Genomic DNA, 19,680 nt, shown 5'->3' with positions numbered 1-19,680 from the left:
CGAGAAGCTCGCCACCCCCGCGGGGGTCCCTAGAGCAGGCATCAGGGCATTCGCATACTAAACTACATTGAGGACTGGTTGATTTTAGCTCATTCAGAGCAGTTGATGGTTCGGCATGGAGATGTTGTTGTCACCCACTCAAGAGGGTTGGGATTGAGACTAAACGCCAAGAAGAGAACCACCTATCTAGTCGTGGTGTGGGATTCGACCATGATGCAGGCACGTATGTCACCTGCTCAGATCGAGTCAATCCTCACTGCAGTCGCGAGAGTCAAAGAAGGCCAGTCACTCACTGTGAAGTAGTTTCTAAAACTGCTGGGTCTGATGGCAGCTGCGTCCAACGTGATACCTTTTGGCCTGCTGAACATGAGGCCCCTACATAGTGGCTCAAGACCAAGAGGTTCTCCCCTAGGGGAAACCTGCTTCGCATGATCAAGGTCATGTGGCGATGCCTATGTGCCTTAGACATGTGGAGGAAACCTTGGTTGTTGAATCAGGGCCCAGTGCTGGGAGCTCCTTGTTGCCGCGTGACGCTAGCGATGGACGCATCCCTCACTGGTTGGGGGGCGGTCATGAGTGGTCGCCCAGCCCGCAGTCTGTGGAGTGGTTGCCATCTCTCTTGGCACATCAACTGCCTGGAGATGCTGGCCATGTTTCGAGCACTGAGACACTTTCTTCCGGACCTGAGAGATCGCCATGTGTTGGTTCACACCGACAACACAGCGGTGGTCTATTACATCAACCACCAGGGAGGTCTGCGTTCACACCCCTTGTACAAGCTCAACTAGGACAGGAACTAGGACATCTGCAATGCTGCTAGGTGGTCCATGCCCCTCACCTTCGTCAAGTTCTGTGGCCTTGATCTTCAAGCTGCTCCTGGCTCCTCTGTTCTTCTGCCCTAGTTGTGCCCTTCCACACTTGGCAGGGATTTGCAAGTCTGGAGGCATGGGCATCTCGTTGCCATAGTGTTTTCGGATGCAGCTCGAGTTCCCGGAAGGGAACGTCCCAGGTTACGTATGTAACCCTGGTTCCCTGTGGGAACGAGATGCTGCGTCTTGAGCCATACTTCTGGCATCCCTGCGAGCGTTTGCTTCTCCTGAAGCTGATGCCATTCGGGTTTGGATCGCACATGCTTTCATATCTTCCTGGTTGCTTACGTTAATCACTGAAGCACGCGTGATGCTCCCGGTAATTTTCAGCCTTTGTGAACAGATCTTCATGAACATAAATCTTCAGAGCTGCTGTGAGTGTCACTTCATGTGAATTTTACCATTTCATTTGAGAAAACTAGCATCATATCATACTGTATACACACAGAAACTTCATGGCAACCTGTCAAAATAAAAGTATGGTTTAACATGTAACAGATCTATATTAGTCTTGTATTACTTTTAAACAGTATAATGTAGCTGTTTATATATTGCTATTTCTGGCAAATTAAATAAAACAATTAAATGATAAAAAATAAATATTACAGCAAGATTAACCACTTAATTGTAGGAAAAAATACTACTTACTGAATATAAAGTAATATTGAAAAATTGTTGTAAACCTAGGGGAAACACTGCAGATGATAAGGTGAAAAGCTCTTTCTGAGATGCTGTGGAGATTAAAGGATTAGTTAACTTATTTATAGATAATGTACTTACCCCCTTGTTATCCAATATGTTCATGTCTTTCATTCTTCAGTTGATAAGAAATTATGTTTTTTGGAGTAAAACATTTCAGGAATTATCCCCATATAGTGGACTTCAATGGTGCCCTGAAGTTTGAACTTCAAAAATGCAGTTTAAATGCAGCTTCAAAGGGCTCTAAACGATCCCAGCCAAGGAAGAAGGGTCTTATCTAGTGAAATGATCGCTTGAAACAAATTGACAATTTATATACTTTACAACCTCAAATGCTTCTCTTGTCTTGTCTCTGCAATGCACATGCGTAGTCTGTGTGATCCGGGTCAATACAGTTTTCGTCTTCAACTTCAAAATCATCCTACAACACTGTTTTACCTTTTTTTTGTAAAGGGTGTCTGATCTTCTTTGTATGTTCACTTTGTAAACACTGGGTCAGTACTTCTGCAGCGATGTAGGATACTTTTGAAGTCAGCGAAAACTGTATTGACCCGGATCACACAGACTACGCATGTGCATCACAGAGACAAGACAACACAAGCATTTGAGGTTATAAGTTTCGAAAATAAGCAATCGTTTGGCTAGATAAGACCCTTCTTCCTTGGCTGGGATCGTTTAGAGCCCTTTGAAGCTGCATTTAAACTGCATTTTTGAAGTTCAAATTTTAGGGCACCATTGAAGTCCACTATATGGGGATAATTCCTGAAATGTTTTCCTCAAAAAACATATTCACAATTACTTATCGACTGAAGAAAGAAAGACATAAACATCTTGGATGACAAGGGGGTGAGTACATTATCTGTAAATTTTTGTTCTGGAAGTGAACTAATCGTTTAAGTACATAAAGTGGGACGCAAACACTGACACTTCACATGTGTTTGAGTTTGTGTAGTAGACAAAACTATGCTATTTAAACAGAGACACGCAGAACATGCAGACTTATAAGTGACATGCTCTGACTGGCTGTTGTCCTGTTCATTTCTGCTGTGTGAAAGCCTTAACATCTAATGCTCTGAGTGAAACTCACGTACTAGTTTGTGATGTGACATCCATAAAAGTAGGCAGAAAAAAACGCAACCCACGGCTCTGTAATTTTTCCTGCGACTGAATTTTCAAATTGTGCCGGAAAACCGTGACCCTGGCAACACTGTTCGCGACTCACAGGCGCATACGCTATGCATATGTCCTACATCATAACTAGATTAAAGAGATTATTACGTTTTAAATATGGATATTTTTCTTACAAAAACATATCGATTCTGTCATAGTTATGTCAGTTTATGTATTTGGTTTCTCCCATTGTCTCCCCCCGCTAATCTGTCTGCTTTGGTTTAGTCCTTGTTATCTGTATCACCTGTCTTTGTAATTAGTCACCCTTTATAAGTCTGTCTTTGAGTTCAGTTTAATGTCGGTCTTTGCCTTATGTTAACGTTTGGTGTGTGGAAATTCTTCGCGTTCCAGATCTGTCAGCCCCTTGGATTATATTAAAAGACTTTGTTAATTCGTGTATCGTCTCGTCTTGTCCAGCACCGCACCGTAACAGTTAAAGACCGACCAAATACAGTTTCCCGGCATGTTTCCCCTGCTTTATTTTCCGTTTTTCTCAGTGTTTATTTTTTGTTTTTTAGTCATGGATAACCCTGCCGTCCTCATCCTGCTCCTGGAGCAGGGGAACCGCTCTCTCGAGGACCACACCAGAGACTTTGTGCGACTCGTTCCACTCACGCACTACCCGGACAGCTGCCTGTGTAACTTTTTTCACAAAGGCGCGGCTGTCCGGGAAAGGTCCTCGAGAGAGCATCGCTGATTACATCAATTGGGTGCTGGTGTCCTGTAGGACTTCGTTGACCGCGGAGAATGACACCAGCCCCACTTCAGACCCAGAGCCCAGCCAAACATCACCCCGACATGCGGAGTGTGAGCCCGAGCGCACCGCGGAGGAACCTGAGCCGCGAGCGATAGAGTCAGAGTCCTGCATGTCGGATCAGGTGCGTGAGCCGGCATCTACATCCGCGACGGTGGATTGCAACGTGGAGCAAGTGGGGGCAATGGAGAGCCCTGCCCACTGCAACACCGCTGGGGGTGAGCTGGATAATAACTCTGGGGATTTGATTGACTTCTTTTCTGAAGTTATGGACAAAAACTCTGGTGATTTAATTGACTTAAATACAGAAATACCTCCCTGTCATGTCCAACCTGTCTGTCAGAAATTCCCACCCACCCCCCCTCTTCTGTTCATGTCTCCGTCCGTCTGGCCACCGCTGTCCCCTGTCAGCCCCTCTGCTCACCCTCAGCCCACCATCAGTGCAGTGGGCTCGCCGCAGGGCTGCCAGTTAACATCTGTGTCATGGCTGGAGGATCCCTCAGCTCCGCCTCCAGCCTCAGAGCCCAAATCTCCACCACGGCTCTCAACGCCCTCATCTCCACCGTCGCCCGTCAGTCCACCAGCTCCACCGGGCTCCATCGTCTCTCCGGGTCCGCCCTGGTCAGTTGTCGTCCCTCCGTCACCTCAGGACTCTGTTCCTCCGGCTGTGCGTCGTCACGCCGTCCTTCCGGCTCCTACGGACTCCTCCCTCCCTCTGGCACAGCCTCCATCCTCTGTCGCTCCGGCTCCGCCGCGGACTTCCGGAACTCCGCCTCCGCCTCGGTCGTCAGAGCCTCCAGTTCCACCTTGGCCCTCCGGATCCGCGGTGTCGCCCCGGATCTTCGGCTCTCCATCTCCGCCTCGGGCTCCTCTGCCAGCTGCTCCGCCTCTGTCGCTCAGCCCCCTGGAGTCGGCGGTCCTTCCTCCACCATGGCTCCTCCCTCCGTCGGCTCCACCGTGGGCCGTCATCATGGCTGTGGTCTGGGTCTGTCTCTCCTGCTCCGGGTCCCTCCTGTTCTTCCCCTGGCTCCTCCCTCCTTCGACACCCCCCCTGGACTGTCTTGTCGCCCCCTTGGACTCTTGTTTTGGTCCCCCTCCCGGGGTTGCGTCCTCCACCTAAGCCTCCTCCATGGACTCCATGGTTTTTCCGTTTTGCCGCCCCTCTAGTCTGTTTTGTTTTGTTTCTGTTTTTTACGGCGCGAGGACATGCCTATGCGGAGGGGGGCGTAATGTCATAGTTATGTCAGTTTATGTATTTGGTTTCTCCCATTGTCTCCCCCTGCTAATCTGTCTGCTTTGGTTTAGTCCTTGTTATCTGTATCACCTGTCTTTGTAATTAGTCACCCTTTATAAGTCTGTCTTTGAGTTCAGTTTAATGTCGGTCTTTGCTTTATGTTAACGTTTGGTGTGTGGAAATTCTTCGTGTTCCTGATCTGTCAGCTCCTTGGATTATATTAAAAGACTTTTTATTTGTTAATTCGTGTATCGTCTCGTCTTGTCCAGCACCGCACCGTAACAGATTCGCTACAGAACGCGTTTATTTACCCCTCCGGAGCCATGTGAGGCACTTTTTATTAGTGATGGATGTGCTTTATTGGACTTGTTTTGGACTGTTAAAAAACAAACACCCGCCCACTGTCATTCTAAAGCTTGGAGGAGCCAGAACAATTTTTCAAATAACTCAGATTATATTCGACCGAAAGAAGGAATATACACCTAGGATGCTATGAGGGTGAGTAAATAATGGGCTAATTAAATTTTCTGGATAAACTAACCCTTTAATCGCCCTCAGGCCATACAAGATGTAGGTGGCTTTTTTTCTTCTTCAACTGAACAGTAAAGAGTGTTTTAGCTAAAACTGTCCTTGATTAAATAAAGCATTTCATTAGCCGGTTAGCCATTCGCGTTTCCATTTATGTTTCTGTTCACATTTCGTTTTTCTCTTGCTCCGTTGTTTCTCTCCCTGCTCTATTCTTCACGAGTTTATCGAACAACAGTGGTAAGTTGGAATCGTTCTACAATCACGGTGAGTAATGGCTTCTTCTCCTGCTATTGTGGTTTGCACCACTTGCCACATGTACAGCTTATCTATGTCTGTTGGCAGTGAGGGATTTTACATGTGATAAATGCAGAGAAATAGTTAGGCTGACAGAGAAGATTTCAGAACTAAAGACATGCATCCAAACTTTGATAGAGGATAGTAAGAATGTAAGGGCCTTAGATACAGCTTTGGATGTGATTAGCTCAGGGAGTCCTGTACATTGTTCGGTTCTGGTTAAACTGCGGTGCAGCAGGCCGACTGGGTGACTGTGAGACAACATAGTCGCGGATCAAAACACCGCTCTTCCGTTCCCTTATTGGCGTTTCTATTGTACGGAACAGACACCAGCCACCATAGTCCAAAGTTTATCGGGAGCCAGAGCGCCTGACATCTTGGCAAATTTAAAAGTGCTGGCTAATGCTAAACATAAATTCAGTAAGATTGTTATTCACGTCAGCACAAATGATGTTCGACTTCGCCAGTCGGAGATCACTAAAAATAATGTTAAAGAGGTGTGTGAACTTGCAAGTACAATGTCAGACACTGTAATATGCTCTGGTCCCCTCCCTGCTTACCGTAGTGACTCAATGGTTGGATGTCTAAGTGGTGCCCGCAGAATAACATAGGTTTCATAGACAATTTGATGAGTTTTTGGGGCAGACCTGACCTGTTGAAAAGAGAGGGTCTTCATCCCTCTAGGGGTGGTGCTGCTCTTCTCTAAAGAAATATGACACATAGTCTTAGAGTTTGCACTTGTCTAACTGGGGCCCAGGTCAGGAAGCAGACAGACTGGTTAAACTGACCGTTTGCTAGCCACCTCACGTCACAGAAATTAGTTAATTCTCAGCACATAGAGACCCTTTCACCTAGATATCATACTATAGAGACTGTCTGTTCCCTGAGCTAGAAAATACAGAAAAATGTCCAAATCAATATAAGAGTAACAACTTCATTGATGTTCAACAAATAAAAATGTATATAATACAGAGAAACAAATTATTAAGCTCGGCTTATTGAATATCAGGTCCCTTTCTACAAAATAACTTTTTATAAAATATATATGATTGCTGATCATAACCTAGATGTGCTCTGTTTGACAGAAACCTGGCTAAAACCAGATGATTACATTATTTTAAATGAGTCCACCCCCCAAGATTATTGTCATAAACATGAGCTGCGTCTAAAAGGTAAAGGGGGAGGTGTTTCTACAATTTATAGCAATATTTTCAGTGTTTCTCAGAGAATGGGTTTTAAGTTTAACTTGTTTGAAGTAATGGTGCTTCATATAACATTATCCAGAGAAACAAGTGTTAGTGATTAATCCCCCGTGATGTTTGTACTGGCTACTGTATACAGGCCACCAGGGCACCATACATGGAATTGATGTTAGTGGCGTTGAAATTCTGCAGCAAAGCAATGACACCTCGAATCATTTCCTAGTCTCATGTACAGTCCAGATAGCTAAAGCTGTATGGTAGAATCATCACTTTTATTACAAAAGACTGCTTTGTAAGTAATCTTTCTAACTTATCTGGATTCCTCAGCATACCTAATAGCTAAGAAAAACTTGATGATGTAAGAGAAACTATTGACACTTTTCTTTAGATACATTAGATATTGTTGTTCCTTTACACTTAAGGACAATTAAGGTAAACAGTCTGACACTGTGGTATAACGAGTACCCTCGCGCCCTAAAGAGAGCAGCCCGGAAAATGGAGCGCAGTTGGAGGAAACCAAAACTATAGTTTTTTGCACTGCCTGGCGTGAACATACACTATCCTATAGAAAAGCATTAAAAACTGCTAGATCTGATTACTTTTTGTCTCTTTTAGAAGAAAACAAACATAACCCTAGATATTTATTCAATACAGTGGCTAAATTAAAGGGGTCATCAGGTGCCACATGCACTTTTACAAGATGTTTGAACTGAAATGTGTGTTGGGAGTGTGTGTACACAACCACCTTGGAATGACAAAGATCCACCCAGTAGTTTTCTTTTAATTAAGTAAAATAATTTGCCTCTTCTCATATCGAGCCATTCTCAGATGCCTGTCATTGTGGCGTAACACCGACAGAGGCCGCTCCTGCGATAGTTGATAGACAGTAGTGTTTTAGCATAGACCCGCCCAGAGTCAGAAGTAAACTGACGGCACTGAGGGAATGTGGTCGCCGATCTACCTAAATGGGTTCATGTTTACGCGAATCATTTCTCACCATACTGCTTTAAAAACGAGGGTCAGTATAAAGCAGTTTTTGCGAAGCTGCTGCTGAAAAATGGGTCTGTAACTATTCGTGTTCCTGCTTCAGAAGAAGTGAGTGTAATTTATTTTTATATGAATCTTTGCTAATTGCCTTTTAAATAATGTGCTAAAGTTAGCGCGTTTCACGATGAATACGGCTAAAGTGTAACTTACACTCAGAGAACATGGTTATGTCGTCTTCTCTATGTACATCCATCTCAATATAATTCATAATCGCACGTTTATAATGAACAATGCATTAAGGTGATTGTCTATTTACAAACTGTGTACGTTGTAGTAAAACTACATTAAACTTAGATTTGTAATGTTAGATGGTTTAAAACGGTGTCTGTTAATGATTAAGATGTCATGTACAATTATTTTAAATCGTTTTGGATCAGTTATAACTGCATTAAGAATGGTAACATTAACGCAATACCTGCAAAAGTGTTTACAGCCCGCAACTGCATATGAGTAAAGACCATAACACTCACATTTATGTATTCCAATATTAGGACGAGGTAAGTTATGTTAACCGATCACTTTTTTGCTCTCATTCAGTCAGCTATATCTCAGTAAACACATCCTGTCCGTCTCTATACCTCAGTAAACACATCGCGTTCGTATCTCTCGAAGTACACTACCCTGACATACCCTTATACAAAGATAAATCAAAGTGACATGAAGTTTACTAACCATTCAGACACATCTAGTATAAGCCGTAATTGCCGAACTTCTTTGCGGGTGTCATCTTGTTTCGGTTCAAACTCCGGTTTTTAAATTAAATTTTAAATGGATGGGGTTGTACAGTGTCTTCAAAGCCCCCCAGTGCCATTTTTCCCCAAACTATACAACTAAATCCCCAACTGTTGTCTAGGCAACACCCCGTGTGCTATGTAATGACACGCCCCACAGAACTGAGGGGCGGGGTGAGCAGAGGTTCATATCATTTAAAGGGCCAGTTACTGATATCGCTTGCTGAGAACAGAGGCATTTTTTACCAGGTAAAATTAGTGTTTTTTTACAGTACCATAGAGAATTTTTAATCAAAGTACATCACAAACTTTTCATTAGGACCCTAAAGCATCATATTAACTTGTGGAAAATGGGCATCCGATGACCCCTTTAACAAAAAAAAAAATAAAGCACCAACTGGCATTGACGTTTTCCAGCAGCACAACAATAATGACTTTATAAACTACTTTACTTCTAAGATCGAAACTATTAGAGATAAAATTGTAACCATGCAGCCATCAGCTACAGTATCGCCTCAGTAGTGCGCTATAGATCTCCTAAGGAAAAATTCCACTCATTATCTACTATAGGAGAGGAAGAATTTTATAAACTTGTTAAATCATCTAAACCAACAACATGTATGTTAGACCCTATTCCATCTAAGCCACTAAAAAAAGGTGCTTCCAGAAGTCATAGATCCTCTTCTGTGGCAATAATTGAAGAGGTATCATATCAATCACAAGTGCAGTATGGAGTACCTCAAGGCTCAGTACTAGGGCCATTACTTTTTACGCTTTACATGTTCCCCTTGGGAGATATCATCAGGAAACATGGTGTCAGCCTTCACTGTTATGCTGATGATACTCAGCTCTATATTTCTTTGCGGCCCAGTGAAACATACCAATTTGAAAAATTGAAAAACAGAATGCATAGTTGATATAAAAACCTGGATGACGAGTAACTTCTTACTGCTAAATTCTGAAAAAACAGAGGTGTTAATTATTAGACCTAAAACCTCTGCATGTTTTAACCTAAAACACCATCTAATACTTGTTGGCTGCTCTGTCAATTCTTCATCATCAGTTAGGAACCTGGGTGTGCTATCCGATGGCAATCTTGCTAATTACTTATAAAGCCCTTAAGGGAAGACACTGCAGGCAAAAACACTGTTTTTCAATTTCAGATTTTGGGCTTTTTGGTTTTTCATAAAGTGTTTTTTCAGACTAGTGAAAAGAAAACATCCAAAAGGCACTGTTAATTGTTTCTTTTATAGCACTTTATCTATTTGTGTCAATAGATTTCAATTACAATACATATTTTCAAAGGCCGTTTTCTCAAAATGAGTTTTTTCTCCTACACTGAACCATAAATCTCCACTTCAGTAGCACTTACACATGCCAAACTTTAAAATTTTTATTCCTGTCTATATTCTGAAGGTTTTTACAGAGGGATTTGTTCATATATGATTTGCTTGATTTTATACAACATTTTATTCCCCCAAAAATGGTGTTTTCTGTCTGTTCTAAGTTTTTTCTGAATTATGACATGACAAAATGAAATACTTGAAATTCCCTCTGTAAAAACTATTGACTCTAATATGTCAAAAAAACTAAAAAAAATAAACAAGAATTTTAAAATTGACTTCATCCATTTTTGTACTAGAAATATATGCAAATTAGTGCGTATTTCAATATTTCCAATTAATTAAGTCAACCGGAACTGGGAACACTTCCCATAACACCTGATGTACTTGTTGCATCGTAAGAAGAATGGCATCTACGCTAATATTAGTCTGTTTTGTTCTTATTCCGAGGTCACCGTAGCCACCAGATCCAGTCTGTACCCAGCCCAGATGGTGGATCAGCACCTAGAGACGACCTCTACAGCCCTGAATGTCAGCTGAGACCATGTCAACTAGATGAGCCCCAGAGACGGATCATCAGTAAAGAACTACCTATACGGCCATTGGCACTAGACCACAGGAACCAGATGAGTCATTTGCAAATATGACTGCAACATGGAAATTTTGCACTATTGACACTATTGTCCTATTTAATCCTGTAAAGTTGCTTTGACGCAACCCGTATTGTTAAAAGCGCTGTATAAATAAAAGTGATTGATTGATTAAATAAACAGAATAAAGGGGGGGAAAAGTTAAATTAATATCCACGGCTCTAGACAATATATTGTGGTCTTATGAAGCAAAAAGATCGTTCTGTGCAAGAAACTAAACATTATTTTCAACATTATTACCTAGAATCCATAGCCTCAGGCAACAGGAAAATAAGATTCTTTTTCCGCAAATTGATTCTTTCGGACAGTTAATTCAAAAGAACTAATGCAATTCACTAGTTTGTTTACGTAATTGTGCAATAATGTAAGGTGTACGCAATTATGTTAATAAAGCACATAATGATGTGAAAAGTGGATATTTTACAAATCTAAAGCATAAAAAGTGAACAAATATGTCTTTATACACTATACAGTGGCTTATACATTGGATAGTAACCTCTTTAACATCAGGAGGTTCCAGGCAGTTACCAAGCTTCAGCTGGTTTGCATGCTGGAATTGCAGAATGCTGATGATTGTGCCCTAGTATCACATACCCCAGTTGTTTTCAGTCCATTCTTGAATCTGCTGCTGGAGCATACAGCAGAATGAGACTAGAAATTGTGAATATTTCCCTATCCCCACTCACTGTAGTGCCACACTTCATACATTTGCAGTTATTTATCTATTAACTGTAGCATATAGATCAAGATATTCAGTACAACATCAAGCAGACTGCATCACCATTTGGGAGACTGAGGAAAAAAGGTGTTAAGCAGTACCAATTTACATCTACACACTAAGATTGCTGTTTATTTGGAAATCTGTATCACCATTTTCCTATATCTCTGTGTCCTGTTCTGGCTGACTATCTGTGTGGCTCTAAAATCACCTCACCTTAAATGTTAAGAAAACAGTTTGTGCTTTTCTAGTAGAAAAAAAAAAGAAAATACATACATAGGGTACAAGCAAGTACAGCAGGTGGAAATTGCAGGATTGACAATTGCTGAACCACACAAGGACACAGACCTTTTCTCATGGAACATGTTACCAACTGAAATTAAAGCAGTACATGAGAAAATGACTTTTAAAATTATGTTTAGGATGTTGTACTTTAGTTGTACTCAGGTTTAAATTTATAAAGAATATGGTTTTAATTATTTATCTATATGTTGCCAGTATTGAAAGTTTTCTTAAAAAATGGGTATTCAGTGTTTTTAGGTGTGTATATGTATGCATGTATGTAAATATTATATTGGCTAAAAGTCTTAATCTAAGGTAAGCAGTGTGTTTTCTCTCTCTAGGGGCCAACCTAATATGCAAATTAGCATATGTTATACTCTCTATGTACAATGCATATTATTTTCAGCTTATCATTCAAATAAACCACATAATAAATAATAAGTTAATAATAAGTTAAAATCCTGCTCTATGCATTCCTTTCTTTCTCATCCTCAGCTCTCTGCTGTGGAGCTCTGCACCTCTTCATTTGTCACTCTAGTTTCCCCTCTCTCCAGTCTAATTCTGCTACAATAAAGCCCTCATTTGTCATTGTATTGATGGCTCTGCCAAGTATCGGCCATTAAACAGGGACTAATGCTCATGCTCAGTGTCTCACTTACTTGTTGTCAGGGGGTCATCAAGAGGTCACCTTGTCAAGACAACCTAAAGGTTCTTTATATGGTATCTGTGTAGCAGACATAATCAGTACATAATACAGCTCTGAAGATGAATATTACTAGTGTTTTTTATTTTTATTCTTTTTTAAGTCAAACATCATTGTTAGTTTTAGTTCTGCTCATACTGTGAGATGTTTTACCTAACACCCTATTGACTAGAAACTCGATAGTTAGAGACAGAAGATGAATTCAAAAAAGTTTTTTGAATGGTGTGGCTTCCGGGTCTTTACACCACACAAATGCATTGGCAAGGCTCATTAGTTCATTCATTATACACCACAGAGAAAGACAATCATTATTAGGTAGACAATAGGAAGATGCAATTAAGCTCTCAGCTCTTCGTAATTTTGTGTGCATTTGACCCACTGGCAAAGAATAATCAAGAGTGTTTATTTACAAAGACAAGAGTTGGGTTACTTGAAAATGTGTGTGTGTGTGTGTGTGAGAGAGAGAGAGAGAGAGAGAGAGAGAGAGAGAGAGAGAGAGAGAGAGAGAGAGAGAGAGAGAGAGAGAGAGAGAGAGAGAGAGAGAGAGAGAGAGAGAGAGAGAGAGAGAGAGAGAGAGAGAGAGAGAGAGAGAGAGAGAGAGAGAGAACCAACTACCCAACTACTCAGCCACAGGACAGACTCAAACAGATCAAAGAAAAATCTACTCCACTCCACATGGTATTGTCCCCTCTCATAGGTATTATGAGACTTTGTATTTAACTGATTCTTGATAAGTGGGACAAAACAGGGTGAAATATTGAAAAACAATAAAACCTTGTACTCAGATAAATGAAACTAAGCTACTGAGCTATGCTTTGATTCAACCTCCCACCTTTTCTTTTTTTTTCAAAATGTTCTTTTTACCTTGACAACATATATTTTGCAATCAAGCAATCAAGATGTTTTCAACATTTGAAAACACTTTCTCATGTTAGCAGACAGATTGCATTTTCACATGTGACCAACAATTCCTCAACAAATATAAAATATATCACAATCAAATATTATCAAAATATTCATCTGACGGTAGTGACGAAAACCTGAATTTGTAGTCATTTTAACTGTCAAATAAACCATTTTATATTTAATGTATATAAAAAAGGCTTGAAAACCAACCTTCATGTTGACGGTGTTGACAAATTTGGCATTTCTTTTACGAAACAAATGGAGTTCATGTAGTAGTCCTTTTGTTTTCTCTGTTGATGCTAGATGCCAATAAAATCAACTTCAGGAGAATAAAATAATCTAAACATCTCAAATAATTTCCTAAGAAATTGGAAGATGGTGTTGACATATCATGGTTGTGACACAGGAAATATTAACTCATATTAATCAGGATTTAAAATATTATAAAACTATAAAACTTACCAGAGCCTGATGTACTCTGCAGAGGTGGAATGTAGCAAGGGTAGCAAAAGTGGGTACAAAACTCGGAAACCTTATGAAACACGCATGTGTCCTTGAAAAATAGCCTTGCTTTTGTCACACCCCGTTGGACTGTCTGTGTTGGTTTTGCCCATTGTCACACCCCATTGAACTGTTTAGTTTGGTTTCTACCTCTTATGCCCATATTTGGTTGTTCCTGTTTCCTGTTCTGGTTATGTTAATCACTATCACCTGTCCATGTAAAATTATCCTGTCTATTTATGTTCAATTCAGTTCAGTGTGTCTTTACCTGATCTCAAGGTTATTTTGTGTGTGTTTTTCCCTGCTAGTTGGATTTACCTCTTTGGATTTATTAAAAGACCTGCCGTTGAATTATCGTCTTCATGCACTTCCCATACACATACCTGTAACAGAAGATCAGGCCGACAAAAAGTTAAGCAGCATGATTTCCCCATGTTTATTTTCCCCGTGTTTTTTTTTTTTTCTTTGTCAGTTTTTATTTTTTCTCGTTATGAATCATCTTGCTGTCTTCCTCCTCATGCTGGAGCAGAGGAGCCTTCCCTCGAGGACCAGACTAGACTGTTTGAGGAGATTGCCAACCTTACCCACTACCCAGACTCCTGCCTCTGCACGGACATCTGGGACAAATATAAATTAAACTACCTGCCTGCCTGGAATTACCAGTCTGCCCTTATATGGAACAAGATTTAATTTATTTCACTGGGGATATAGAAGTTGAACTTCCTGCCTACCCTGAACAATCTGTCTGCCTTGAACTGTATGCCTGCTTGGATTTCCCACTCTCCCACAGTTGTCTCCGTCTAGCAGCCCTGCTGCTTCAGCTCTGCCACTGCTGTTTCCTGACAGCCCCTCATCTAATTTATTTGTTTGTTTGTTTGTTTGTTTTTTGCTTTGCTCTGTGCATCCAGACCCCTTTGCCCTATTTTACTTTCTTCAGTTAATATAGATTCAAATAAAATCAAATAGCTGGCTTTTATTAAATATTATTTTACAGATGATCTACGTTTAAGTCTACAAAAAACCCTATAAACGTTTTAATTAAGTATATAAAATACTCCATTAACAGATTTTGCCCCCTCCTTGGTTAAAACGGAAAAACAACATATTTATTAAAGCAGGGGTCTCCAACCTTGTTCCTGGAGAGCTATTTTTCTGCATATTTCAGCTCCAACTCTAATCAAGGTGTTCAGGGTGGTTATTGCTAGAAGGGACACAGCTATGACCACCTGCTTAATGGGAATGCATTCATCAATATTGAGTAGTTTTTGTCACTCTGAACAACAATAATTACTTTATTTGCATTATTGTAAGGGGTAGGTTTAGGGTTGGGGTAGATGTAGATGTTAATAAAACTCAATCTAATTTTTAAATTTAAATCTGATTCATTGTTACTTTTCGTCTGTACCTGTATCCATTCTAGCCACAACCGTTCAGGGTTACTTGATAAGACTAAAGTCTGCACGACAGTAGCTCTCCAGGAGCAGAGCTGGAGATCCCTGTATTAAAAGGTCTGAGTAACAGACCCTAATAAATCCCTAATGCCTAAAAGAAAGAAGCTTCTCAAGCATCAGATATGGAAAGGCATGTGGCTGAGCATAGTGTCCCATACTCAAAATTTGTGCTCTACATTTAACTCATCCAAGTGCACACACACACCAAGAGCAGTGGGCAGCCATTTTTGCTGAGGCACCAGGGGAGCAATGCGGGGTGTCTTGACATTGAAGGTGGAAATCAAACCAAAATTTATTCAGACACCTTCAACATTTTCTCACATTTTTACAGTTTATTTGCTATAGTTTAAAACATGGTAATAAAATATGACAAGAACTTAAACTAGGTCAGAACAAATTTGTTTTGATATTATTAGATAACTTTGATAGAAAGGTATGTAATGGGTTAAAATCAACCAAAAACTCAGACAACTGTTATTTTGACAATATCTACACAACTATCAATACCACGTTGACCAATTACCAACCAATGCTTAATTTTGTTCAGTATATGGTGTAAAAAGGCCACATTAGCAATAAAGAAAAAACATGGTTACACTTAATTTTGATAGTCCAATTTAGACATTCTAGTAACTATAAGTAAATTTGCAACTACATGTCAACTAATTCTCATTAATTTGCAACTACATGTCTACAAACTCTCAGAGTAGACTGTTAGGTTTACAGTTAATAGAATAAATCGAAAGATATGAAGCATTAAGATACTGATATGTAGTTGGAAAGGTACTTATTGTTAGTAGAATGTCTAAAGTGGACTATCAAAATAAAGTATTACCAAAAACACTTAAGCAAAACATGGTCAGGTCAAAGTGTCTGAATATTTTTTGGTCCCAAAAAATTATTTGTTTTTCTTCTAAATATAAGACACTTTTCTTAACAGATGAACGCAAAATTATAGGATGGGAATGAAAATGAGGTAGAATTTATTGTCATCACCTACACATTTGACTCAACATTTGGGTTAAACAAAAAAAAATCACACAACAACAAAACTGAAAAACAACCTCCTGAACTCACTGTGGGAAAGTTAGTGTGTTATAATCAAAGACTAACATACAGTATTATCTACAGTATTTTTTTCCTAGCTCTACAAATGAAATTTACAGTAACAGACACCAGAAGTATATAAAAAATACTTTTAAGGTTGAAAAAGACCACTCTTGCCACATATTCATGCACCTTTACATCTTGATATACAAAAGAGCTTAAAATGGCTATCAAAGGTTCTGTACACATATATACATACACTGATTAATATTACACAGGAAAATAATAAAAAATAATAAATGTTTGATAAAATGATCCATAAATGGTCATAGCACCTGTTGTTTTAAACATTACTTCTTACTTCCATCAATGTCTCATTTTATTAACTCGCTGATAATGGCAATAGTAAGGTTCAAAAGAATTATTGGGTGAAAAATGCAGAGGTATTTAGAGATATTTGTCATTATTATCATTATCTGGTAAGCAAACTTAACACCCCCAGATTATCTAGCTTGTCTCTGACTATGCTAGCCCAACCTTTATTAGCCAGTGGGTTTCTAGGGGACGGATGCATGATACCCTCCACTCTCACTGTGATACCAGCTTCCGAAAGAGCCCGTCGAGCACGTTGCTCGGCTAGCTTGCCCACTCCAATCACCATGGAGACACCCAGTGCAGTGACTACCTGACAAAGCGCGCTGTCACAACAGGACAAAAGGGCATCACGCTCCGCAGCTGGAAGCTCAGGTGGGGTTAGGTTCTTGCCAGACTCACTCATGAAGATTAAAGGGCACAAGTTGTGGACAAAACAGTGGCGGAAGAAATTGTGAGTTTCACCGCAGACCTCTTGGAAAAAGCCCCAAAAACGGGCTCCACTCACTTCACTCTGAGTGCAGTCGAGGCCTGTGATCCGCCGCTTAGGATGCTCCTCTGCTGGACGCCCAACCATTCCAGTGATCTTCAACCAATTGCGAACGGCTTTCACCTCGCCAAACGGAACCTTGGTAATAAGGAAGAAAGAAATGTAGTTGATTTCATTTCTTTTTTTTTTTTATTTCTTCTCCATTAAATATTGTTTTACTATACATTAAAAATTGCCATGTTAACCAAAGTTTCCATTTAAACACTAAAGTTGCTACTGTTATTATTATTTTTAAACCATATGAAATAATTATGAACTTGTGAACAACTTCTTTAAAAACCCCGATGAGGAGTGACTGTCTGTCTGCTATTCCTAACTCGGCCAAACATTGCGTTGAGAGAGGTTCGGTGTAGGATAAAAGACTTAAGCTCGTAACAAAAAGCCAGACTACTTATCTGAATTAGCCACAGTTTAAAATAAAGAAAAACGTAGAGTTGTATACTTTAATTGTAACATTTGACAAAATTACCTTAGTTTCCAATAATTGTGCATATATATAACTGCTTTTGGTATCACTGTTGTGATGGATCCCATTCTGTTTTTTTTTTTTTTTTTTTTTTTTATTTGTTTTGTTTTTGTACAAATAGCTTATCTAAAATAAAAATAAAAAATAAAAATAAAAATCTGTCATATGTATACATGTCATTCCAAACCTGTATGCATTTATTTTTTCTGCAGAACACAAAAGAAGACAAACCTGGGATCCAAATAACACTGAACCCCAGTGACTATAAATGTATTGACAAAATTAAAAAAAGACAAGTTTGGAAAAATTATGAACAAATAATGACAGAATTTATATTTTTGGGGAACAATCCCTTTTAAGTGTATGTAACTATAAATCTGCCATTCAGAAAGTATGGCATTATCTTATGGCTTTATATTTTTCTTTCAGGGTTTCTACAGGTTTTATAAATACTTCTGCTTCCAAACACTGCAATGTGAAAACAACTTTTACTGTATCTTCTGATCACGCTGCAAAAAAGTGTTGCTCATCTCCAGTATTCTGTCTTGTTTTTCAGTACAAATGTCCAAAGATTCTTAAATTAAGATACTTTTACCTCACATGCAAGATGTCTTGTTTTTTGAGAAATTGAAATGAGTTTATGATTAAAACAAGAATAAATGTCTGCCAGAAAAAAAACAACTTAATTGATTAAGTTTTCAACAACAATTTGAATCTCGATTTAAGGAAGTTTAGATATTTGGTTAGGAAGTTTTTTTGTTTTTTGTTTTTTGGAGTGCAGGCAAAATTGAATACCTTGACTTTCTGAATTTAAGACTTCTGCTTCACTTTAAGGCATTTTTAAGGTCTTCTGTGGAAGGGGGAATTAGGGCCCACAGAAACTACTTTCTTTACTGAATTTAATCACATGTAGCATCATTACAACAAAAATAGATATTGTGAAACCATAATAAAGAATAAAAATTTTCTGACCCCTGTTTGTGCCATGCCAAAAGGCCCTGGGTTCATGCCCAGAAAGAGAACACTCTGCCCTTCCTGACAGTATTTCTCCACATAACATCGATGTGTGTCCCAGGCATACTCAAGCGGGTTGTATGTGTATCGCACTGGTTTCCCAAAGGACAGTGTCCGTAGCCGTGCATTCAGTTCCAATTCTGCCTGCAGGAACCTTGAAGCAGCTGTTAAGCCATTAAAAAGTTGGTCAGCAGCCAGGTCAGGCAGACTGGTGAGATCTTTTCCCAGTAAATGGTCTCTCTGAGACACATCTTCATTTTCCAACCTACAAATGAAACAATTTGCATAAATAACTAAAATGAAAACGATTGGTGGCATGGCTCATGCACAAATGAACTAATTTGTTTTAACAAAATCATATCCATGAATGATTTTTATGTCAGAAATTATTTAAAGCACACCTTAAAAAATAAACCTTAAATGTCGTTATATTATGGGAAAGGGACTGCACTGAAATGCATCTGTACTACAATGTACAGTATTTACACTACTTTGAAAATGATTGAGTCAACTGCTGTAGATGAAAGGCATTTGAACTGCAGGTTCATTGCGCATTCAGTGCAGCACCTTTAAGCTAACGTTACACAAAACATTTCTGTCGCATAGACTGCAGTATTATGTAATTACTTAATACATTTTTGAATGGTGCGTTATGAATTTATTGTATGCAAAACATCATCAAGGAATTTACTCTCAAGATCGTATATGAAATATCTTTCTATTCCACTTCTATAACACCTCCCCAATGACTCTTCGCGATATGCCTCACTACAGTGAGAGTAAATTCAACAACGTAAAATTATTTCATTACTTACGTGTATTAGCTTTTATTTTAGCACGTATTTGTGGTTTACCTCTCAACATCGGGATGTGATTGCATTCTCCCAGATGCGTTTCCGGCAACAAAAAAGCGACCGGAACGCGGTGCACCCTGGGATCTTCTTCTTCTTCATAGGTTTGATTGTTCTTCTTTGGGGTTTATAGGCGGCTTGCATCCACGATCGTTGCACTACCGCCATCTTCTGGCTGATTTCCTCTGTTACTCCAGTTTCTTTACTCCCGCTCTCTTCTCATCATATTCTATTCATAAGCCCAGTTTCCCATAAGAAATTACACAGACTTTTCTTGGTTTGCCCGATCACATTTTTA

At 39.6% G+C, this 19,680-nt stretch overlaps 1 protein-coding gene across 1 annotated transcript; it reads right to left on the bottom strand.

Annotated features, from left to right (window-relative positions):
• Window positions 1-15,394: 15,394 nt before the first annotated feature.
• smug1 (single-strand-selective monofunctional uracil-DNA glycosylase 1) lies at window positions 15,395-19,449 on the bottom strand. Its single transcript, XM_073826057.1, has 3 exons — window positions 19,386-19,449; window positions 18,490-18,796; window positions 15,395-17,129 (listed from the first exon to the last, which is right to left on the bottom strand). The coding sequence occupies exons 1-3, from the start codon at window positions 19,409-19,411 to the stop codon at window positions 16,602-16,604; spliced, it is 861 nt and encodes a 286-aa protein (XP_073682158.1). The 5' UTR covers window positions 19,412-19,449; the 3' UTR covers window positions 15,395-16,601.
• Window positions 19,450-19,680: the final 231 nt, after the last annotated feature.

Source organism: Garra rufa, chromosome 20, assembly GCF_049309525.1.
Source record: "Garra rufa chromosome 20, GarRuf1.0, whole genome shotgun sequence".
In the NCBI taxonomy this organism is placed as follows: Eukaryota; Metazoa; Chordata; class Actinopteri; order Cypriniformes; family Cyprinidae; genus Garra; species Garra rufa.
Note: the sequence above shows the minus strand (reverse complement) of the source record. Positions and strands in the feature narration are given on the sequence as shown.

Bases quoted from the DNA above. Each gene is read 5' to 3' on its own strand.
- smug1 (XM_073826057.1), bottom strand. From the start codon at position 19,411: ATGCAATCACATCCCGATGTTGAGAG. The intron at 18,797-19,385 runs GTAAACCACAAA...TTTCATTTGTAG, and splicing joins TCACATCCCGATGTTGAGAG to GTTGGAAAATGAAGATGTGT. The intron at 17,130-18,489 runs GTCAGAAAATTT...CTTATTACCAAG, and splicing joins TTGGCATGGCACAAACAGGG to GTTCCGTTTGGCGAGGTGAA.